The sequence below is a fragment of the Culex pipiens genome, chromosome 2 (genome assembly GCF_016801865.2).
Source record: "Culex pipiens pallens isolate TS chromosome 2, TS_CPP_V2, whole genome shotgun sequence".
Classification (NCBI taxonomy): Eukaryota; Metazoa; Arthropoda; class Insecta; order Diptera; family Culicidae; genus Culex; species Culex pipiens.
In genome coordinates this window covers 78,513,242-78,532,005 of record NC_068938.1, presented here as the reverse complement: position 1 = coordinate 78,532,005, position 18,764 = coordinate 78,513,242, and the positions used below count along the sequence as shown (strand labels likewise).

The window sequence follows — 18,764 nt, the reverse complement described above, 5'->3', positions numbered from 1 at the left end:
GCCAGCTGTCAAAATCACATGCGCCTCGTGAGCCGCGTAGAACCAAAACAACAACATTGGACAAGCTGTTATCAGTAGTGCGTGTATTTCTGTGTGTAAATTTGCTGTTTTTCTAGGATAAACGGCTTGTTACGCATCGCAATTTACCTGTTTTTGTTGCGTGTAATGTGCGCCCTGTGAAGGCCAACGTCCAGGATGACCCAAACCGTCGTGGAACTGCACTGGTTCCCCAAGTACTCGGACCGCTTTCTGACGACGGCCGGATCGGAGATTAATCTCTATCAGGTGAAGAATCGTGACCTCGTCGACCATGGGATCAATACTAGTGAGTTTAGAATTTAATTTTAGACATGTTTGTGGTGATTAATGCTCGATCTTTACTTTGCAGACATCAACTTGGACATTTCCAAGAGCACCACTGCCACACTGATTGCCTTCGAGACGCGTTACCAGTTTATCCGGTCGGTCGCACCGTCCTACCACGGGTCCGGGGAGATTCTGTTCGCGGCCGGCTTCCCCAACGGGAAGGTGGCGCTGTGCAACTTTGCCACCGAAAATAATGTGGAATTTAGTATGGGGTCAATGGATTCGTTGGTCTTTTCAATTTAATCAGTTCTTTTTCTTTCCAGCACCTCGCGTGTCTCGGCCCTGCACATGTCTCGCCTGGAGCGAGCTGGAACCGAGCATCATTGCGATGGGCCACGACCGGAACCGGTCCGATCACTGCATCACCATCTGGGACACCGAGCGGGGCGTGCCGAATCAGACGTGTATGCAAGGATTTAAGGGTTGTCTCGGATGTTACGTAATTTAAATTGCATTTCTGTTTTAGCTATTCTTCAGCTGATTGGCCTGTCGGAAACGGCGCACTCGATCTGCTGGGATCGGACCTTCCCGCAGGTTATGATTGCCGGGATGAGCCACAAGTACATCAAGATGATGGATTTCCGGCGTAAGTGTCATGAATGCGAACTTGGTGGTGTGGAACAAGAGCGTCTACTAGTTCTGTTAATCTTGGTACAATCGAAAACGGATTCCATACAGCTGATTGGTGTAGCATTATGGAACTGCAGTTGGTGTGAATACTGTAATAGGAACTGACATTTCATAGATAAAGACATAATAATCTTCACTTAATTTTAATCTATTTGAAAAATGATTAAACAGTGATTGAACATTTAATCAACAAACCAAAGAACAAAATTACCCCTCCATTCAAAATCTTGGTATTAGATCATTGTATTGGGATTAAATTGAGCAAAACTATCTGATTTGCGTTCAGCTTCCTTTTTTCACTGAGTATGACCATAATGAAATATTGGAGAACATTTTAAGGTCCGTCAAATTGAGAAAACATACATTGGTTTGAGACCAACAGTTGTTGTAGAATCAGCAACAGAATACTCTCACTATAATCAGAATAAAGCATCCAAGATCCAAGAATTAACCTCTAAAAGCTGTATAAACGATTTTTTTTAAATTGTAGGAGGTTCTCGAGAGTATATTACAAGAGTACTGGATTTAGTTATGATGTTATTGGCATCATAACCACTTGAATATTACGTCTGTGTTAGGGAAATACTCTGGGTGTACAATTAAAAATCAGTAAGACATACAAATAAAGTCAGTAAGAATATATAAAAAAAAAAATAGGTTGATAATTAAACCATCATTTTTTTCCATTCCACAGAAAACCCCGCCACGGTCACGGTGGCCAACGCGCGCACCGTCAACGGGCTGTGCATCGCCCCGAACGGGCGCTACCTGGCCAGCTACGTGGACAACGTGATCAACCTGTGGGACCTGCGCTCGCTGGACAAAGCCATCAGTCAAATTCAGATGCAAAAGAACATCACCCACCTGTCGTGGTGTCCGACTCGGTCGTCGGTCCTCACAACGCTGCAGCGTGACTCGCCGCTGATCAACCTGATCGATCTGCACTGGCCGGGCTCGGAGATGGACGGCGGGGAACCGCACTCGGTGAAGCGGTTCGTTTCACCGTTTCCGACGAGACACGGCAGTCGGGTGCCTTCGATGAGTTATCTCTCGTGGCATCCGTACGACTTGGAGCGGATGTTGGCGCTGTCCGGGACGGGGATGATTTGCGATTATAGGATTCCGCAGCGGGTGGCCATATCTTGGGATAACAACAACAATCTGTACGGAAACAACGGGAACGAGTTGCGGCAGTTTACGTCGCCATCGCCGCCGACGACGCCTTCGGATTCGTTGAACCAGTGGGATTGTGGGATCGACAGCTACGAGGAGGACGTGGCGGAAACGATCCAGAAGCGGGCAATCAACAACTACGGTCTCACAGCGGAGATGCATCGGAATGGAGATTTGGCGGGTAATGCAAACTTGAAGGGAGTTTGGAAACAGCTAGATCACATGACCAAGGAGGACTGCAAGCTCGGGTTGAACACAATTCTCGGGGTTTGTAGTGCTCCCGATGGTCCGGCCATGTCCCGATCGGATCCCGTTATGATGAAGTGGACAGACTTCGCCATTGGCAGCGGCTTGGTCGTGTACCGCAGCGAACATCGTGACACGGCTCAGCTGCTGTGCGGTTGGACGTTCGACCGAACCAAAGAGTCCTCCTTCGCGGCGTTCATCGACGAACTGTGCACAAACAAAGAGTTCACCCGGGCCGCCCTCATCACCTGTTTCCACTTCAAGATCAAACAGGCCATCGACATCCTCGGCAGAGGCGCCGAACAATCCGCCGATCCAAGCTCCCTTCTTCGAGTAGCCGCGATCGCCCTGTCCGGATTCAGTGCCGAACGATCAGGCCTGTGGCGAAAGCAGTGCGGCGCCGCACGAACCCAAATTGACGATCCGTACCTGCGGTGCATGTTCTCCTTCCTGGCGCACGAAAAAGACGGCTTCGAAACGGTCACCAACGAAACGGAAATCTCCCTCAGCGATCGAATGGCGTTCGCGTGCAACTTCCTGTCCGACCTCAAGCTGGCCGAATACATCAAAGGAATGGTCGCAAACTGCATCGAGACGGGAGATCTCAACGGCCTCCTACTCACCGGAGCCACCAACGACGGCATTAAACTGCTCCAAAGCCATCTCGATCGAACGGAGGACGTCCAAACGGTCGCCCTGATCGCAGCCCGATTCCTCACGTCCGACCTGCTCACCGATTACCGCGTCCAGTACTGGATTTGCACCTACCGCGACCTGCTGGACATTTGGGGTCTCTGGGAGCAACGCGCCCAGCTGGACATAAACCTCGGTAAAATCCGCTCACCCCCGCAAAATTCCCGCTCGGTGTTTCTCCTGTGCAACTTTTGCGGCAAGAACGTCTCGATGACCCTGCAGGAGGATCAACGGCTTCGCAGCAACACCGCAGTGATGCACAAACTGTCCTCGTGCCCGAACTGCCGGAAGCCATTGCCGAGGTGTGCGCTCTGTTTGCTGCACATGGGAACCACCATGGGAGCGGTCTCGCAAGGACACGCTGGCATCCAGACCGGCCAGGCCGGCTGGCAGTCGAAGCCGTTCTCGAAGTGGTTCTCGTGGTGTCAGACGTGTCGTCATGGAGGGCATACGGAGCATCTGGCTGAGTGGTTCAAGTGAGTATAACTTGGATATGAATGTGATGCGTTATACTAACTTCCATAAAAATTTGGGGGCTGTCTATAAAATCAAATTCAAAAATCAAACCAAATTATTTATAGCATTTCCTTGACGTTCGCGATTGCGAGATTCCTGCTCGAAACTAGGTATTCGGAGGCTTGATTGTCGAGGCAATTGCAAACCTCTTTTTACACCTTAGCTTCCATTCACCCCGGGATTCGAACTGACGACCTTTGGATTGTTAGTCCAACTGCCTACCAGCGACTCCATCGAGACAGGATCCAGGGAGACCATCCATAAACCACGTGGACGCCTTAGGGGGGGGGGGGTGTCCACGATCCATACAAAAAAGATTTTATTTGTATGGACAATTGCCCACGAAGGGGGGGGGGGTTAACAGATTCCTAAAAAAGTGTCCACGTGGTTTATGGATGGTCCCAGGGAGACGACTCCTACACCTGGACTGAGCTATCGACCTAACCTCTAGGTTAGACCGGGCCAACATTTACTTCCCCATCCGACGGATGGCGTGATCAGACAAATCTCGTCTCGAAAAATGCCACCGGGACCTCCTGGGTTCGAACCCAGGCCGACTGGGTAAGATGCAACCACGCTTGCTGTCTATAATAAAGTGCTATTAAAACAGAGCTGATCATTTTGGTGTCTTCAACAAAGTTGTAGGTTTTGATCAGGACGTTTTTGAACAATAATGATACACAAACAAAAAATCCTGATTTTTTCATTACACTTTTTATAACAAAAACTCGACTTGGACGATTTTTACCCACCCCGATTTTTTTTATATGTTTTAGAGGACTAAACGTTTCAACTTCTGAGCTATAGTGCAAGACGAACGTTTTAATTTCGGCCAAGTTATTATTTTATGAAAAAAAGGTATTTAATCCACCGTAAGGTGGTTGATACCTTCCTCACATCAATAAAGTTTTTTGGAAAAAAAATCCAGCCTACTTTAATTAAAGTATTTAATTTGTTTGGGGATACAGAGCTCAATTTGCTCTCCATCCGCATTGACTATTTCCCCTTCCTAATTTTCTGTTATTCTTTTGCTCTCCCTATTATCTGTCTCTTATATATCCATCTGCATAGACATCCTATCTTTGCAATTTTCTACTTAGCTTTCTTTATATTTTTCATTGCTTTTTTCACACTTACTACCAGTCTTTGTGAGGGGATACTGAGCTCGCTTTGCTCTCCATCCGCATTGACCTTTTCTCAACTATGATTTTCCTTTTTATGAGTAGTTAGAATCAAAGCCGGGGATTGGGAGGGAGCATCAGGGCAGTGGACGGTATGCTGTAATGGCGGAGATTCAATGTAGATAGTGGAAGACCAGAACTACGTCACAAGGGGGAAATATAGTATATAAATTATACAATTCTAAAGGATTGTCTAATATCTACATCTATTGACCTCTGTCAGTCTCCAGCTGTCTTTCGCGCCCTTTTAGCGAGCCCTGTTTTTCAGCTTTGTCAGACTTTTTTCGGAGTTATTGGAGGTTACTGTCGGAAGGAGATTCTCTTCCCCTGAGGACACCGTGAGTAATTTAGCTTGTTCGCGTCCAACCATCCCCTTTTGGCCCTTCATACGGCAGTAATTTGAAGATGCTCCCTTTAAGTCTGAGCCACTGTAATTCTAGGCAACTGCTACATAGGTCATCCTTGTGGCCCTATTGGTTATCCAATCAAATCAAAAAAATATCCTGCCTACTTCATATACTCATAACTTGATAGGGTTATTTTGGACTCGTTGGATAGGTCTTTCCAACGATAGGTCGCATGATTGATCCGGACACCGTTTCCATCGAAATATCTGAGATCCGGCTTTAAAAGAGTGTTTAAATAAGTGCTCATAACTTTTGATAGGATTATCAGATCTTCGATGTTTTAGGCTCATTTGAAAGGTCTTTCAATTATCTTACTAACGACGGATCACATGATGGACCCATACATCAATTTCATCGAAATATCTGGCCTCTTAAAAAGTGTATCAATTACACTTAAGTGCTGATAACCTTTGATAGGTTTGTCAGATCTTCGATGTTTTAGGTTCATTGGTTTCTTGCAAAAATCACCCTTTTTACAATCTTCCGGACTATTGATAAAATCGTTTTTTTAGCATAACTTTTGAAGTACTTTTCTAAACTTCATAATATTAACTAGGGTCTTACGGGACCCCAAGACGGATCGAATGAGACCAAAACGGTCCAAATCGGTTCAGCCAGTCCGGAGATAATCGAGTGCATTTTTTTGGGTGCACGGACTCACATCCAAACACACGCACAGACATTTGTTCAGAATTTGATTCTGAGTCGATAGGTATACATGGAGGTGGGTCTACGAGGTCGAATTAAGAAGTTCATTTTTCGAGTGATTTTATAGCCTTTCCTCAGTAAGGTGAGGAAGGCAAAAAAGATTATTGAAAAGTTGCAAAAGACCAATGCAAAAATGCAAATTTTATTTAAGTATTTGCCCCTCCGTCCTCATTACAGGGGCAAAAAACATATCTAGAGTTTTATAAAAGGTCCTATAGCTTATAGGTCATTTTAAAAGAAAACTGTAGATTAGGATGTAACAAAACGGGTCAATTTTGCGGGAATGATCCCCTTGGTGTACTGAGCTCGAATCCCAAATATGAGCTTGATTGGTTGCGACAGGACCTGGCGTTTTGATTGGGATTTAACCCGTAAAATCGGTGCGATTTGGATTTTACCAGCATTTTTCAAAAACCTCATGAGCTCATAGTTCGTGTTCCAGGGAACAACTTTGCCGGAAAGTGCGAAAAGATTCTTCAACTTTTTCTTCACTCTCTTCTGGCAGCACTTGCTGCTCCTGCAGAAAAGATTGAGGCAGGCGTCGCGACGCTTATGCAACCAAGCAAGCTGATGGTGCTGCCAGAAGAGAGTGAAGAAAAAGTTGATGTTTTCAGCGGCGGTGTTATAAATTCTGTAACATTTTATTGCAGATTGCAGCGATTTTTAAACAATCGTGCAATTTGTGGAAAGCACACCTCAGACTACAACAGAAAAAAAAACTATCTAAGACACACACCCTAGTTTGAAACTGTTCTAAAGTGGTCGAAAGCATCAAAGCTCAGTCAAGACACGCACCACTCAAGGCGAGCCTCCCACCGCTATGATGGGGAATGATTTTCAGTGGGCAAATATTTTGTGTGCAGTTATGATTTGCACAGGGGGAGAAATTGGTGCAAAGTGTGCAATCTATTGAGAATACATTGTTGAACGTTTATATTGATATTTTTGATCAAATGAAATTCTATCAAGTTTGTTTTATTTAAAAAAATAAAAATTGCATTAAATATAAATAAACTACACAATTTGCAAGTACAGACATCGGCGACAAATTCAATTTTAATTGTGCAGAAAACCAACAATGGGGTTATTCATCCGCTCCAGACTGTCTATATTCCAAAACATTGCCAAGCATCGTCAGTTTTTTTCATGTTCGGTATTTTTTTGCTGTGTTTGGTAAAATTTTGCTGTTCTCCGATAATTTCTGTAGTTTTACTCAACAAAAATATCCACGTGGAAATCCAATGGTCCAATTCACTGTTTTTGCCTACCTCACCTTACTGAGGAAAGGCTATAAAATCACTCGAAAAATAAACTTTTTAATTAGACCTCCTAGGCCTACCGTCATTTGTACATATCGACTCAGAATCACCAGCTAAGCAAGTGTATGTGTGTTTGGCTGTATATAGACATGTGTACCGAATCAATGTCACTGGAATAACTCGTCACTGACTGGGTCGATTTTGGCAGTATGTAAGAAAAGTATTTACACCCCTTGGGCGCTATAAATTGTGATGAAACATCAAAACAATTTAATGTTGACAGAAACCTAGTGCTACGTTTTGTTCAGAAACTAATGCCAGACATTTTGCTACAAAAAGCTCATGAAAAGACGATTTCTATAAAAAGTTATATAACAAATACTATTACAAAAATAAAAAGGTGTAAAAAAAGTTTGAACACCTTTCGAAAAATTAACATAAATAATGTTATTTGTTGACAAATCACCATAAATCCAGTCTCCCAATTCCAAATAGGCATTCTTGACTGATTAAAAAAAAAAATTTGGATTAAAATAAAGTTTACTAACCACTTAGTATAAAAGTTTATATAACTCTGTAAATTCTATATAAAACTTATCTAAACTTAATTTTGCAAACTTTTAATTCAACTAAATGTCAATATATTACCATAGAATTGCTAAATAAACATTTTGGAGTGGGTATAACACCGTTTTGGGGGTATTTGTATCGATAGAATAGATTTTTCGTTGGAATTTCGTACCAACCCGGAATTTCGTCGTCGGAAAATCCGGCGGCATCCAAACCGGTCCACGATTCACAAGTCAACCTATGTGGAATCGGAAAGGGCATAAAATTTCCGATCTTTTGATATCCAAACATCTAGGTTTTCTTTAAAACCTACGTTTTTAAATACATGTTTCATCACAAAATGTGCATAGTGCCCGAGGGGTGTAAATACTTTTATTACATACTGTATAGTTCTGATATGACCTTTCTTGTGGATTAGGAATTTTCAAGATCTGACTTAGGGGAAATATGCCCATTTTTTTTACTGTTATTAAGCCTAATAAGCGGTCGTGTTTGAATGATGCTGGATAATCTGGATTGCTCCTTGAAATTCACTAAAACCAAGTACACCAACGAGTAGAGCAACTTTTTGTGAACATTTCTGTTTATTTTCACTTTTATCAAAAGTTATGCTATTCCATTTACAAGCATTTAAAAAAAAATATTTCAAAAATGCATTCTAATCAGTCGAGTGCATTGGGCCACGCCCATTTTTCTATTTTCAGCTTAGTTCTTTTTTCTTCCAGCGCTCTTTTGGGTCTGCTTAGTGCTGCCAAAAATGATGAAATTTTAAGCGAACACTCACGAAAAGTAGCATTCATAGCGAAAGTTTCCTGGCAGCTCTTGCTCACTCTGCCATACTGCCATACTGCCATACTTTCATACACTTAGGAGCCCAGGGCGGCGAAGTCCTTGTAGATAAAAGGAAGACACTAGTGGTTGGTACTAGCAATGGTGGCCGACAGCTATAAAGTCAACTTCGTTTTTTTTTCTTGCTCACTCTAACAGGCGCTGCACCAGCATGTTGGTGGTGTTGGTGGCCACCCTTTGTTCTTTATTTGCTTTCGCTCCTCGCTCGGTTTTCTTCAGCCTTCGATTGGAATGGATATTCAAAATTGAAACGTCAAAAGACTTAGCGTGTTTGTTTTTTTGATGGTGCTTGCTAATTATTTACATTTTTTGGGATTATTTTTCAAGTAAGTGCCTAACTAATGTGCAAAAGAACATGTTGCCGGTCGTTGGAAGCAATTTTATAACTTTAGCGCTTTGAAATCGTTAGCGCAAGTGAAAAGATATTGATGACGACTTTCGTTAAGCAGTTAACCTGTGATCTTGCGTGTGGATGTGTGTGCCACCAAAATGATGAGAAATGGTCTCGCAAAATAGAAATTATGATCAAAAGTGCATTAAATTTGATCTTTTTGGCCAATAAATGGCATAAATTTGCGTGCTTACTCGAGGCGGTGCTGTTGCTGGTAAGTTTATAGCCTAAATAGTATTTTTGGAGCTTTAATCGAGCATCAAACTCTCCATATGACGAAGATAGGTGTTTGAATAGAAAGGATATATTTCCCCTACCTATCAAAACTTACAAGCAGTTTAAAAAAATGGTCTGAATTTACATAACCTCAAATGGTCGGGTCTGATCGCCACGAAAAAGCCGCACGGATAGAAATCCTGTCCGAAAAACCGAAAACTAATTGTTTTAAAATCGACAACATCGATTGTTTTCGATTTCGTTTACAATGTTTTCAAATATGAAAACATTTTCTTCGATTTCGAAAACTTTTGTTTTCGAAAGCGGAACTTTTGTTTTCGAAAGCGAAACTTTTTCCGTCACCCTTTTTGGGGAGCGTAACATCTGTCAAAACGCAGCCTAAATCAAAACGTCAACCCGAGGTTGATGACAGTTTGTTTGTTCAAAGTTTTTTTTTAATGTTTGCGAGAAAAAAATCGTGACTGGTGGCCCGAAAGTAGCAGGTTCCGTTCCGAGGATGGTGGCCAAGTGGAAGACGTGTAGGTCGTCTGTGCTGTCCAGCTGTAGCTGCAGGTTTCGGAAGCGCCGAAATCACATGGCCGAGAAGTGAGCGAGGTCGAACCGCACCGCCAGCATCGATCCTGACGTGCAAGAGTGAAGGAAAGGACGAGCAGAGTGTCAGTTCCGGAGTGGGAATAGGGACCATTGCCCACGGACAAGCCCGAGAAGGCGGACTGCGGAATAATTGCATCGCCGGAACCAAGAAGCAACATCGAGAGTTACGAACTAGCGACGGGGACGAAACTGACGCTCCTCCTCCTCCTCCTCCTCCTCCTCCTCCTCCTCCTCCTCCTCCTCCTCCTCCTCCTCCTCCTCCTCCTCCTCCTCCTCCTCCTCCTCCTCCTCCTCCTCCTCCTCCTCCTCCTCCTCCTCCTCCTCCTCCTCCTCCTCCTCCTCCTCCTCCTCCTCCTCCTCCTCCTCCTCCTCCTCCTCCTCCTCCTCCTCCTCCTCCTCCTCCTCCTCCTCCTCCTCCTCCTCCTCCTCCTCCTCCTCCTCCTCCTCCTCCTCCTCCTCCTCCTCCTCCTCCTCCTCCTCCTCCTCCTCCTCCTCCTCCTCCTCCTCCTCCTCCTCCTCCTCCTCCTCCTCCTCCTCCTCCTCCTCCTCCTCCTCCTCCTCCTCCTCCTCCTCCTCCTCCTCCTCCTCCTCCTCCTCCTCCTCCTCCTCCTCCTCCTCCTCCTCCTCCTCCTCCTCCTCCTCCTCCTCCTCCTCCTCCTCCTCCTCCTCCTCCTCCTCCTCCTCCTCCTCCTCCTCCTCCCCCCCCTGCTGTGGGGGCCACTTTCACTGCATGACGAGTTGAAGAAAGAAAGTAGTCAACACTAGGCTAGCCACGCATCTGATGCAGGTACGTCCTTCGAAAGCTTGATAAAATTATAATGAAAAAATCTCCTATTCGTAATCGACCGACCTAATTGACCTTCATTCCGCAACAGGCAGCGACGCCAACATCTTCACCAGATCTGCAGCCACTTCGAATTGAACCACGGCAATGAGGAAAGCGACCCGGTCAACGGTTCCACGACGAGACGAGACGCATCTACCGAACTCGAGCTCCGTCGGTATCCTGGAGGAGATCTCAGTCAAGCCCTTCCACACACACACACAGCCCATCCACACACACTTTGTTACACCCTACTAACAATCTTCAATTCTGCATCAAAAATTATAATTCTAAAATTCTAAAATTCTAAAATTCTAATATTCTAAAATTCTAAAATTCTAAAATTCTAAAATTCTAAAATTCTAAAATTCTAAAATTCTAAAATTCTAAAATTCTAAAATTCTAAAACTCTAAAACTCTAAAATTCTAAAATTCTAAAATTCTAAAATTCTAAAATTCTAAAATTCTAAAATTCTAAAATTCTAAAATTCTAAAACTCTAAAACTCTAAAATTCTAAAATTCTAAAATTCTAAAATTCTAAAATTCTAAAATTCTAAAATTCTAAAATTCTAAAATTCTAAAATTCTAAAATTCTAAAATTCTATAATTCTAAAATTCTAAAATTCTAAAATTCTAAAATTCTAAAATTCTAAAATTCTAAAATTCTAAAATTCTAAAATTCTAAAAATTCTAAAATTCTAAAATTCTAAAACTCTAAAATTCTAAAATTCTAAAACTCTAAAATTCTAAAATTCTAAAATTCTAAAATTCTAAAATTCTAAAATTCTAAAATTCTAAAATTCTAAAATTCTAAAATTCTAAAATTCTAAAATTCTAAAATTCTAAAATTCTAAAATTCTAAAATTCTAAAATTCTAAAATTCTAAGATTCTAAAATTCTAAAATTCTAAAATTCTAAAATTCTAAAATTCTAAAATTCCAAAATTCCAAAATTCTAAAATTCTAAAATTCTAAAATTCTAAAATTCTAAAATTCTAAAATTCTAAAATTCTAAAATTCTAAAATTCTAAAATTCTAAAACTCTAAAATTCTAAAATTCTAAAATTCTAAAATTCTAAAATTCTAAAATTCTAAAATTCTAAAATTCTAAAATTCTAAAATTCTAAAATTCTAAAATTCTAAAATTCTAAAATTCTAAAATTCTAAAATTCTAAAATTCTAAAATTCTAAAATTCTAAAATTCTAAAATTCTAAAATTCTAAAATTCTAAAATTCTAAAATTCTGAAATTCTAAAATTCTAAAATTCTAAAATTCTAAAATTCTAAAATTCTAAAATTCTAAAATTCTAAAATTCTAAAATTCTAAAATTCTAAAATTCTAAAATTCTAAAATTCTAAAATTCTAAAATTCTAAAATTCTAAAATTCTAAAATTCTAAAATTCTAAAATTCTAAAATTCTAAAATTCTAAAATTCTAAAATTCTAAAATTCTAAAATTCTAAAATTCTAAAATTCTAAAATTCTAAAATTCTAAAATTCTAAAATTCTAAAATTCTAAAATTCTAAAATTCTAAAATTCTAAAATTCTAAAATTCTAAAATTCTAAAATTCTAAAATTCTAAAATTCTAAAATTCTAAAATTCTAAAATTCTAAAATTCTAAAATTCTAAAATTCTAAAATTCTAAAATTCTAAAATTCTAAAATTCTAAAATTCTAAAATTCTAAAATTCTAAAATTCTAAAATTCTAAAATTCTAAAATTCTAAAATTCTAAAATTCTAAAATTCTAAAATTCTAAAATTCTAAAATTCTAAAATTCTAAAATTCTAAAATTCTAAAATTCTAAAATTCTAAAATTCTAAAATTCTAAAATTCTAAAATTCTAAAATTCTAAAATTCTAAAATTCTAAAATTCTAAAATTCTAAAATTCTAAAATTCTAAAATTCTAAAATTCTAAAATTCTAAAATTCTAAAATTCTAAAATTCTAAAATTCTAAAATTCTAAAATTCTAAAATTCTAAAATTCTAAAATTCTAAAATTCTAAAATTCTAAAATTCTAAAATTCTAAAATTCTAAAATTCTAAAATTCTAAAATTCTAAAATTCTAAAATTCTAAAATTCTAAAATTCTAAAATTCTAAAATTCTAAAATTCTAAAATTCTAAAATTCTAAAATTCTAAAATTCTAAAATTCTAAAATTCTAAAATTCTAAAATTCTAAAATTCTAAAATTCTAAAATTCTAAAATTCTAAAATTCTAAAATTCTAAAATTCTAAAATTCTAAAATTCTAAAATTCTAAAATTCTAAAATTCTAAAATTCTAAAATTCTAAAATTCTAAAATTCTAAAATTCTAAAATTCTAAAATTCTAAAATTCTAAAATTCTAAAATTCTAAAATTCTAAAATTCTAAAATTCTAAAATTCTAAAATTCTGAAATTCTAAAATTCTAAAATTCTCAAATTCTAAAATTCTTAAATTCTAAAATTCTTAAATTAAATTCTAAAATTCAAAAAAATCTAAAATTCTAAAATTCTAAAATTCCAAAATTCCAAAATTCCAAAATTCCAAAATTCCAAAATTCCAAAATTCTAAAATTCTAAAATTCCAAAATTCCAAAATTCTAAAATTCCAAAATTTGAAAATTCCAAAATTCCAAAATTTCAAAATTCCAAAATTTCAAAATTTCAAAATAACAAAATTCTAAAATTTTAAAATTCAAAACTTCAAGAATTCAAAAATTCTAAAATTCCTACATTTTTAAATTCCTAAATACCTAAATTACTTAATTTCTAAATTCCTAAATTCTTAAATTCCCGAATTCCCAAATTTACAAATTCACTTATTCACCAATTCCCAAGTTCTTAAATTCCTAAATTCCCAAATTCAAAAAATTCCCAAATTCACACATTCCCAAATTCCGTAATTCTCAAATTCCAAAATTCCTAAAATTCCAAAATCCCAAATTCCCAAATTCTTAAAATCCCAAATTCCCTAATTAACAAATTCTTAAATTCCCATATTAACAAATTCACTAATTCCCAAATTCTTAAATTCCCAAATTCACAAATTCCCAAATTCACAAATTCCCAAATTCCGTAATTCTCAAATTCCAAAATTCCCAAAATCCCAAATTCCCAAATTCTTAAATTCCCAAATTAACAAATTCTTCAATTTTCAAATTCCAAAATTAACAAATTCTTCAATTCCCAAATTAACAAATTCACTAATTCCCAAATTCTCCAATTTACAAATTCCCAAATTCTTAAATTCCTAAATTCCTAAATTCCTAAATTCCTAAATTCCAAAATTCCCAAATCTTCAAATTCCCAAATTCACAAATTCTTATATTCCCAATTTTCTAAATTCGTAAATTCCTAAATTCCTATATTCTTAAATTCCTAAATTCCTAAATTCCTTTATTCCTAAATTCCTTTATTCCTAAATTCCTAAATTCCTAAATTCCTAAATTCCTAAATTCCTAAATTCCTAAATTCCCAAGTTCTCAAATTCCCAAATTCTCAAATTCCCAATTTCCAAAATTCCCAAATTCTTAAATTCACAAATTCCCAAATTCCTAAATTCCCAAATTCCCGAATTCCCAAATTCCTAAATTCCCAAATTCTCAAATTCCCCAATTCCCAAATTCCCTAATTCTTCAATTCCCAAATTCTTAAATTCTTAAATTCTCAAATCCCTAAATTCCTTAATTCCTTAATTCCCAAATTCCTAAATTCTCAAATTTCTAGATTCCCAAATTTCCAAATTCCCAAATTCACAAATTCTTACATTCCCAAATTTCTAAATTCCTAAATTCTCAAATTCCTAAATTCCTAAATTCCAAAATTCCCAAGTTCCTAAATTCCCATATTCTCAAATTCCCAATTTCCAAAATTCCCAAATTCCCAAATTCTTGAATTCCCAAATTCCCAAATTCCTAAATTCCCAAATTCCCGAATTCCCAAATTCTCAAATTCCCCAATTCCCAAATTCCCTAATTCTTCAATTCCCAAATTCCCAAATTCTTAAATTCTCAAATCCCTAAATTCCTTAATTCCTAAATTCCCAAATTCCTAAATTCTCAAATTTCTAGATTCCCAAATTTCCAAATTCCCAAAATCCTAAATTCACAAATTCTTACATTCCCAAAATTCTAAATTCCTAAATTCTCAAATTCCTAAATTCCTAAATTCCTAAATTCCTAAATTCCAAAATTCTCAAATTCTCAAATTCTCATTTTCCAAAATTCCCAAATTCCCAAATTCTTAAATTCCCAAATTCCTAAATTCCCAAATTCCCGAATTCCCAAATTCCTAAATTCCCAAATTCTCAAATTCCCCAATTCCCAAATTCCCTAATTCTTCAATTCCCAAATTCCCAAATTCTTAAATTCTCAAATCCCTAAATTCCTTAATTCCTAAATTCTCAAATTCCTAAATCCTCAAATTTCTAGATTCCCAAATTTCCAAATTCCCAAAATCCCAAATTCACAAATTCTTACATTCACAAATTTCTAAATTCCTAAATTCTCAAATTCCTGAATTCCTAAATTCCTAAATTCCTAAATTCCTAAATTCCAAAATTCCAAAATTCCAAAATTCCAAAATTCCAAAATTCCAAAATTCCTAAATTCCTTAATTCCTAAATTCCTGAATTCCTAAATTCCTAAATTCCTAAATTCCTGAATTCCTAAATTCCAAAATTCCAAAATTCCTAAATTCTCAAGTTTCTAAATACCCAAATTCTCAAATTCCCAATTTCCAAAATTCACAAATTCCCAAATTCTCAAATTCCCAATTTCCAAAATTCACAAATTCCCAAATTCTTAAATTCCCAGATTCCTAAATTCCTAAATTCTCAAATTCCTTAATTCCCAAATCCCCAAATTCACAAATTCTTAAATTCCCAAATTTCCAAATCCCCTAATTCTTCAATTCCCAAATTCTTAAATTCTCAAATCCTCAAATTCCTTAATTCCTAAATTCCCAAATTCTCAAATTCCTAAATTCCCTAATATCCGAATTCCCAAAATCCCAAATTCCCCAATTCCCAAATTCACAAATTCCCAAATTCCCAAATTCCCAAAATCCCAAATTCCCAAATTCCCATATTCCCAAATTCCCAAATTCCCAAATTTCCATATTCCCAAATTCTCAAATTCCCAAAATCCCAAATTCCCAAATTCCTAAATTCCCATATTCCCAAATTCCTAAATTCCTAAATTTCTTGTATTCCCATATTCCAAACACACACACACACACACACACACAAATAGTAGTTTTTTAGTTAATGATGTATTTTTTGCCTCAATAAATAAAAAAAAAACGAATCAACTGTTTTACTGAACCAAAAGAAATATCCAACGGTCAATTCAAAAACCAAATCCAACGGTCAATTCAAAAACCGAATAAATCGTTCGGGATGGCTGCGTGCTTTCTGTTTTGCCAGGCGTCACCAACCGTGACGACTCAAAATCAACAACATTGTTCTCGATTTTGATGCAAATGTTACCGGACGACTGGTCGACAACATTCTGAAACGAATTTCAGAACGAATCGAGAACAATGTTGTCGATTTCCCGGACAGGATTTCTATCCGTGCGTGTAGAGGGATGCAATTTTCCTCAAAGGCGGTGTCTGTACAATCTTGACAAAAAGTCTGTAGGTAGTCTGTTTTTTTTACTCATCACTTATTTTTATTAGGACCTCCATAAACAATGTGGACACTTTAGGGGGGTTGGAATGACTCTTTAAATGAGATGAAGGCACCAACCACTAAAGGTGGATTAAGTAACGTTTTTTTTAACAACTTATTTGGAAACCTCAAAGAAACATGTCTGCTTACTTACCAATTAGGCTTATATGATTTTCGATAAAGTGCATTTTAAAAGCTATGATACAGTGCTGATATGCCTAAAAGAGGAAGTCCGGATTCGAACCACCCTAATGTGTAACCAAATTTGTAATGGCAAGTATCAAGATAATATGACGACAACGAATAAAGTCCACATCTTTCAACATGGCTTGAAAAATCTTTAAAAACATCCAACCAACTTTTAATCGAGTGAACAAGTTAAGTTTTACTCTATATCACTCTTTTGTATGTTATTTGAGTTCAATTATATTTTATATTCCAGTAAACTCACGTTTCAAAGTTTTCTGTTGTTTATTTTTATCTTTTTCTTTATTTTTTTTTAAACTGTCATTGACCCTTACTTAAAAAAGCAATTGATATAAACTTGTTTTTCAAATTTGTCTTTAATGCCTATAACGAAATTCACAAAAGTTGCTTTCGGAGTAATTCATTTTTCAGAAAGTTTGTCAAATTTCCTTTAGGTTTGATTCGGTCTAATGTTGTTGTTGTTTATTTATTTAGGATGACTTCAACCTAAACATTGTCATTCGTCACGGAATCGGTCTAATAGTATCAATTACATTATGGTTTAGTTTATGATTGAAAATAATTTATACAAAAACATAAATAGTAGATATCAATCAATAAAATATAATTTTCTTCAAAACTTTTTCCGCCCTTCTCCAGCGAAAACACCGAGTGCCCGGTAACGTCGTGCAGCTGCAAGTGCTACGCCAAAGATCTTCCGATGCCGCAGTTTCCGCGCGAGAAGTACGCCCTGTCCTGATACCAACTGACCACATCGTTCTAAGAAGAAGCAGAAAAAAGAGTGTCCAGTCCAGTGTTTTGGCAAAGCTGTTACTTTGATATCGTTTTCTTTATCGTGCTGCCAGATTACGGTGAAAGTTTTCGTTATAAGTCTCGTTTTCTCGTAATGTGAAATAGTTTTTAAATGTTTTTTGCTCATGTTTTCCCTTAACTTGATGAACTATTTTTTTCGTTTGTAAGAGACTGTTTTTTATGTTCTGCAGATTTTTGTAAATAACACTAAGAAGAAAATACGCTAAACGCAATTACGTAAAATAAAATATGCCCAAATTAAGTTCGCCTTTTCGATTGCTTCGAAATACTCCATTTATTAAAAGAAGCTAGGGATGTCTTGCGCAGTTTCAAACCCGATTCCATTCCTTCATGTTGAAAATGTTGGCCACGCCCTCTCTTTTTTCTTTTCCACTCTTTTTTTAGTCGAATTTTATTGGTTAGGAGTGAGAATGAAACAGCAAGCTTTTCCCTGTTGCTGTGGTTGTCTCTTTCTCTCAATTCACTAATACCACCACCGGTGCGATTAATCCGATGGATAAATTGCTGTAAAGGTATTTTATTGTCGCTCGATTCGATTGAAAGGTGTGCGTTGTGGTTAAACACTGATGTCGACAGTACACAACTATTTGCCTGTGATTCCAATTACACACACAAACACTGCTGCATCGTTTAGTGGGAATGGGAGCGCGGCAAAATAATTGATTTAAATTTATCATTTATTACCGCGGGTACATAATTCACGTGACGGCGGCGGCATCGTCGTCGTCGTGGCTGTTTTTTCCTTTATTAAATTTTAACTAGTTTGTTGCGGTGCTCGATTGAATTTATCTCCGCTTTTTGATAATTTATGGTAATAGGATTCTTTTCTTTTTTTGTGAGTAACTAAAGTGTTGTTTTACCAACAGTTGGTGAGTTTGCCCCATAAAGTTTAAATCGTTGCATCTGATATCGATGAGAGTTGGGGAATCGTGCAGGGATTTTGCATGACTGGTTGTAATACTATTTGCTCCGTCCGTACTTGGTGCGTGTATGTTAATTGTGCCAATACATAACAATTGCAGCTTTTGGCCGCAAGGAATCATGGGGAATGTTTGATATTGTAGGTCGGAGGGACTTTGCACGCAATTGTTTTACTAAATTTTATGGTTTTATTTATTTCATTGATAAATCAGCAAAGATTTTCTTTGTTCGATTTCTTCAAAATTTAGTGTCAGAAGTCTAATTAACTGAAAAAAAAAAAATAAAATAAGGCCGTTGCAAATATTTTTCAAAAATAATCCGTCAATACCTCGATATTTTCAAAACTAAAGATTGGAAAGCAACTGTAAACCCGTAAAATAGAGTTATCTAAGCCCGCTCTCACGCACACTAGCACGCCATTTGTTTTGCTGGCTGGTACAAAATTTAACCTCAATCTTTTTCGTGTACGTACACGCAATACATGCGCACGTAGATAACTCTATGCATTTTTAAACACTTTTTTC

The 18,764-nt window shown here is 37.1% G+C and overlaps 1 protein-coding gene across 1 annotated transcript; it reads left to right on the top strand.

The window, feature by feature from the left end:
* The first annotated feature begins 38 nt into the window (after nucleotides 1-38).
* On the top strand, nucleotides 39-17,560 carry LOC120419186 (GATOR complex protein MIOS). Its single transcript, XM_039581853.2, has 6 exons — nucleotides 39-325; nucleotides 389-571; nucleotides 630-770; nucleotides 833-952; nucleotides 1,691-3,584; nucleotides 17,146-17,560. Exons 1-6 carry the CDS (start codon nucleotides 196-198, stop codon nucleotides 17,243-17,245), a joined length of 2,568 nt encoding a protein of 855 aa, XP_039437787.1. The 5' UTR covers nucleotides 39-195; the 3' UTR covers nucleotides 17,246-17,560.
* Nucleotides 17,561-18,764: the final 1,204 nt, after the last annotated feature.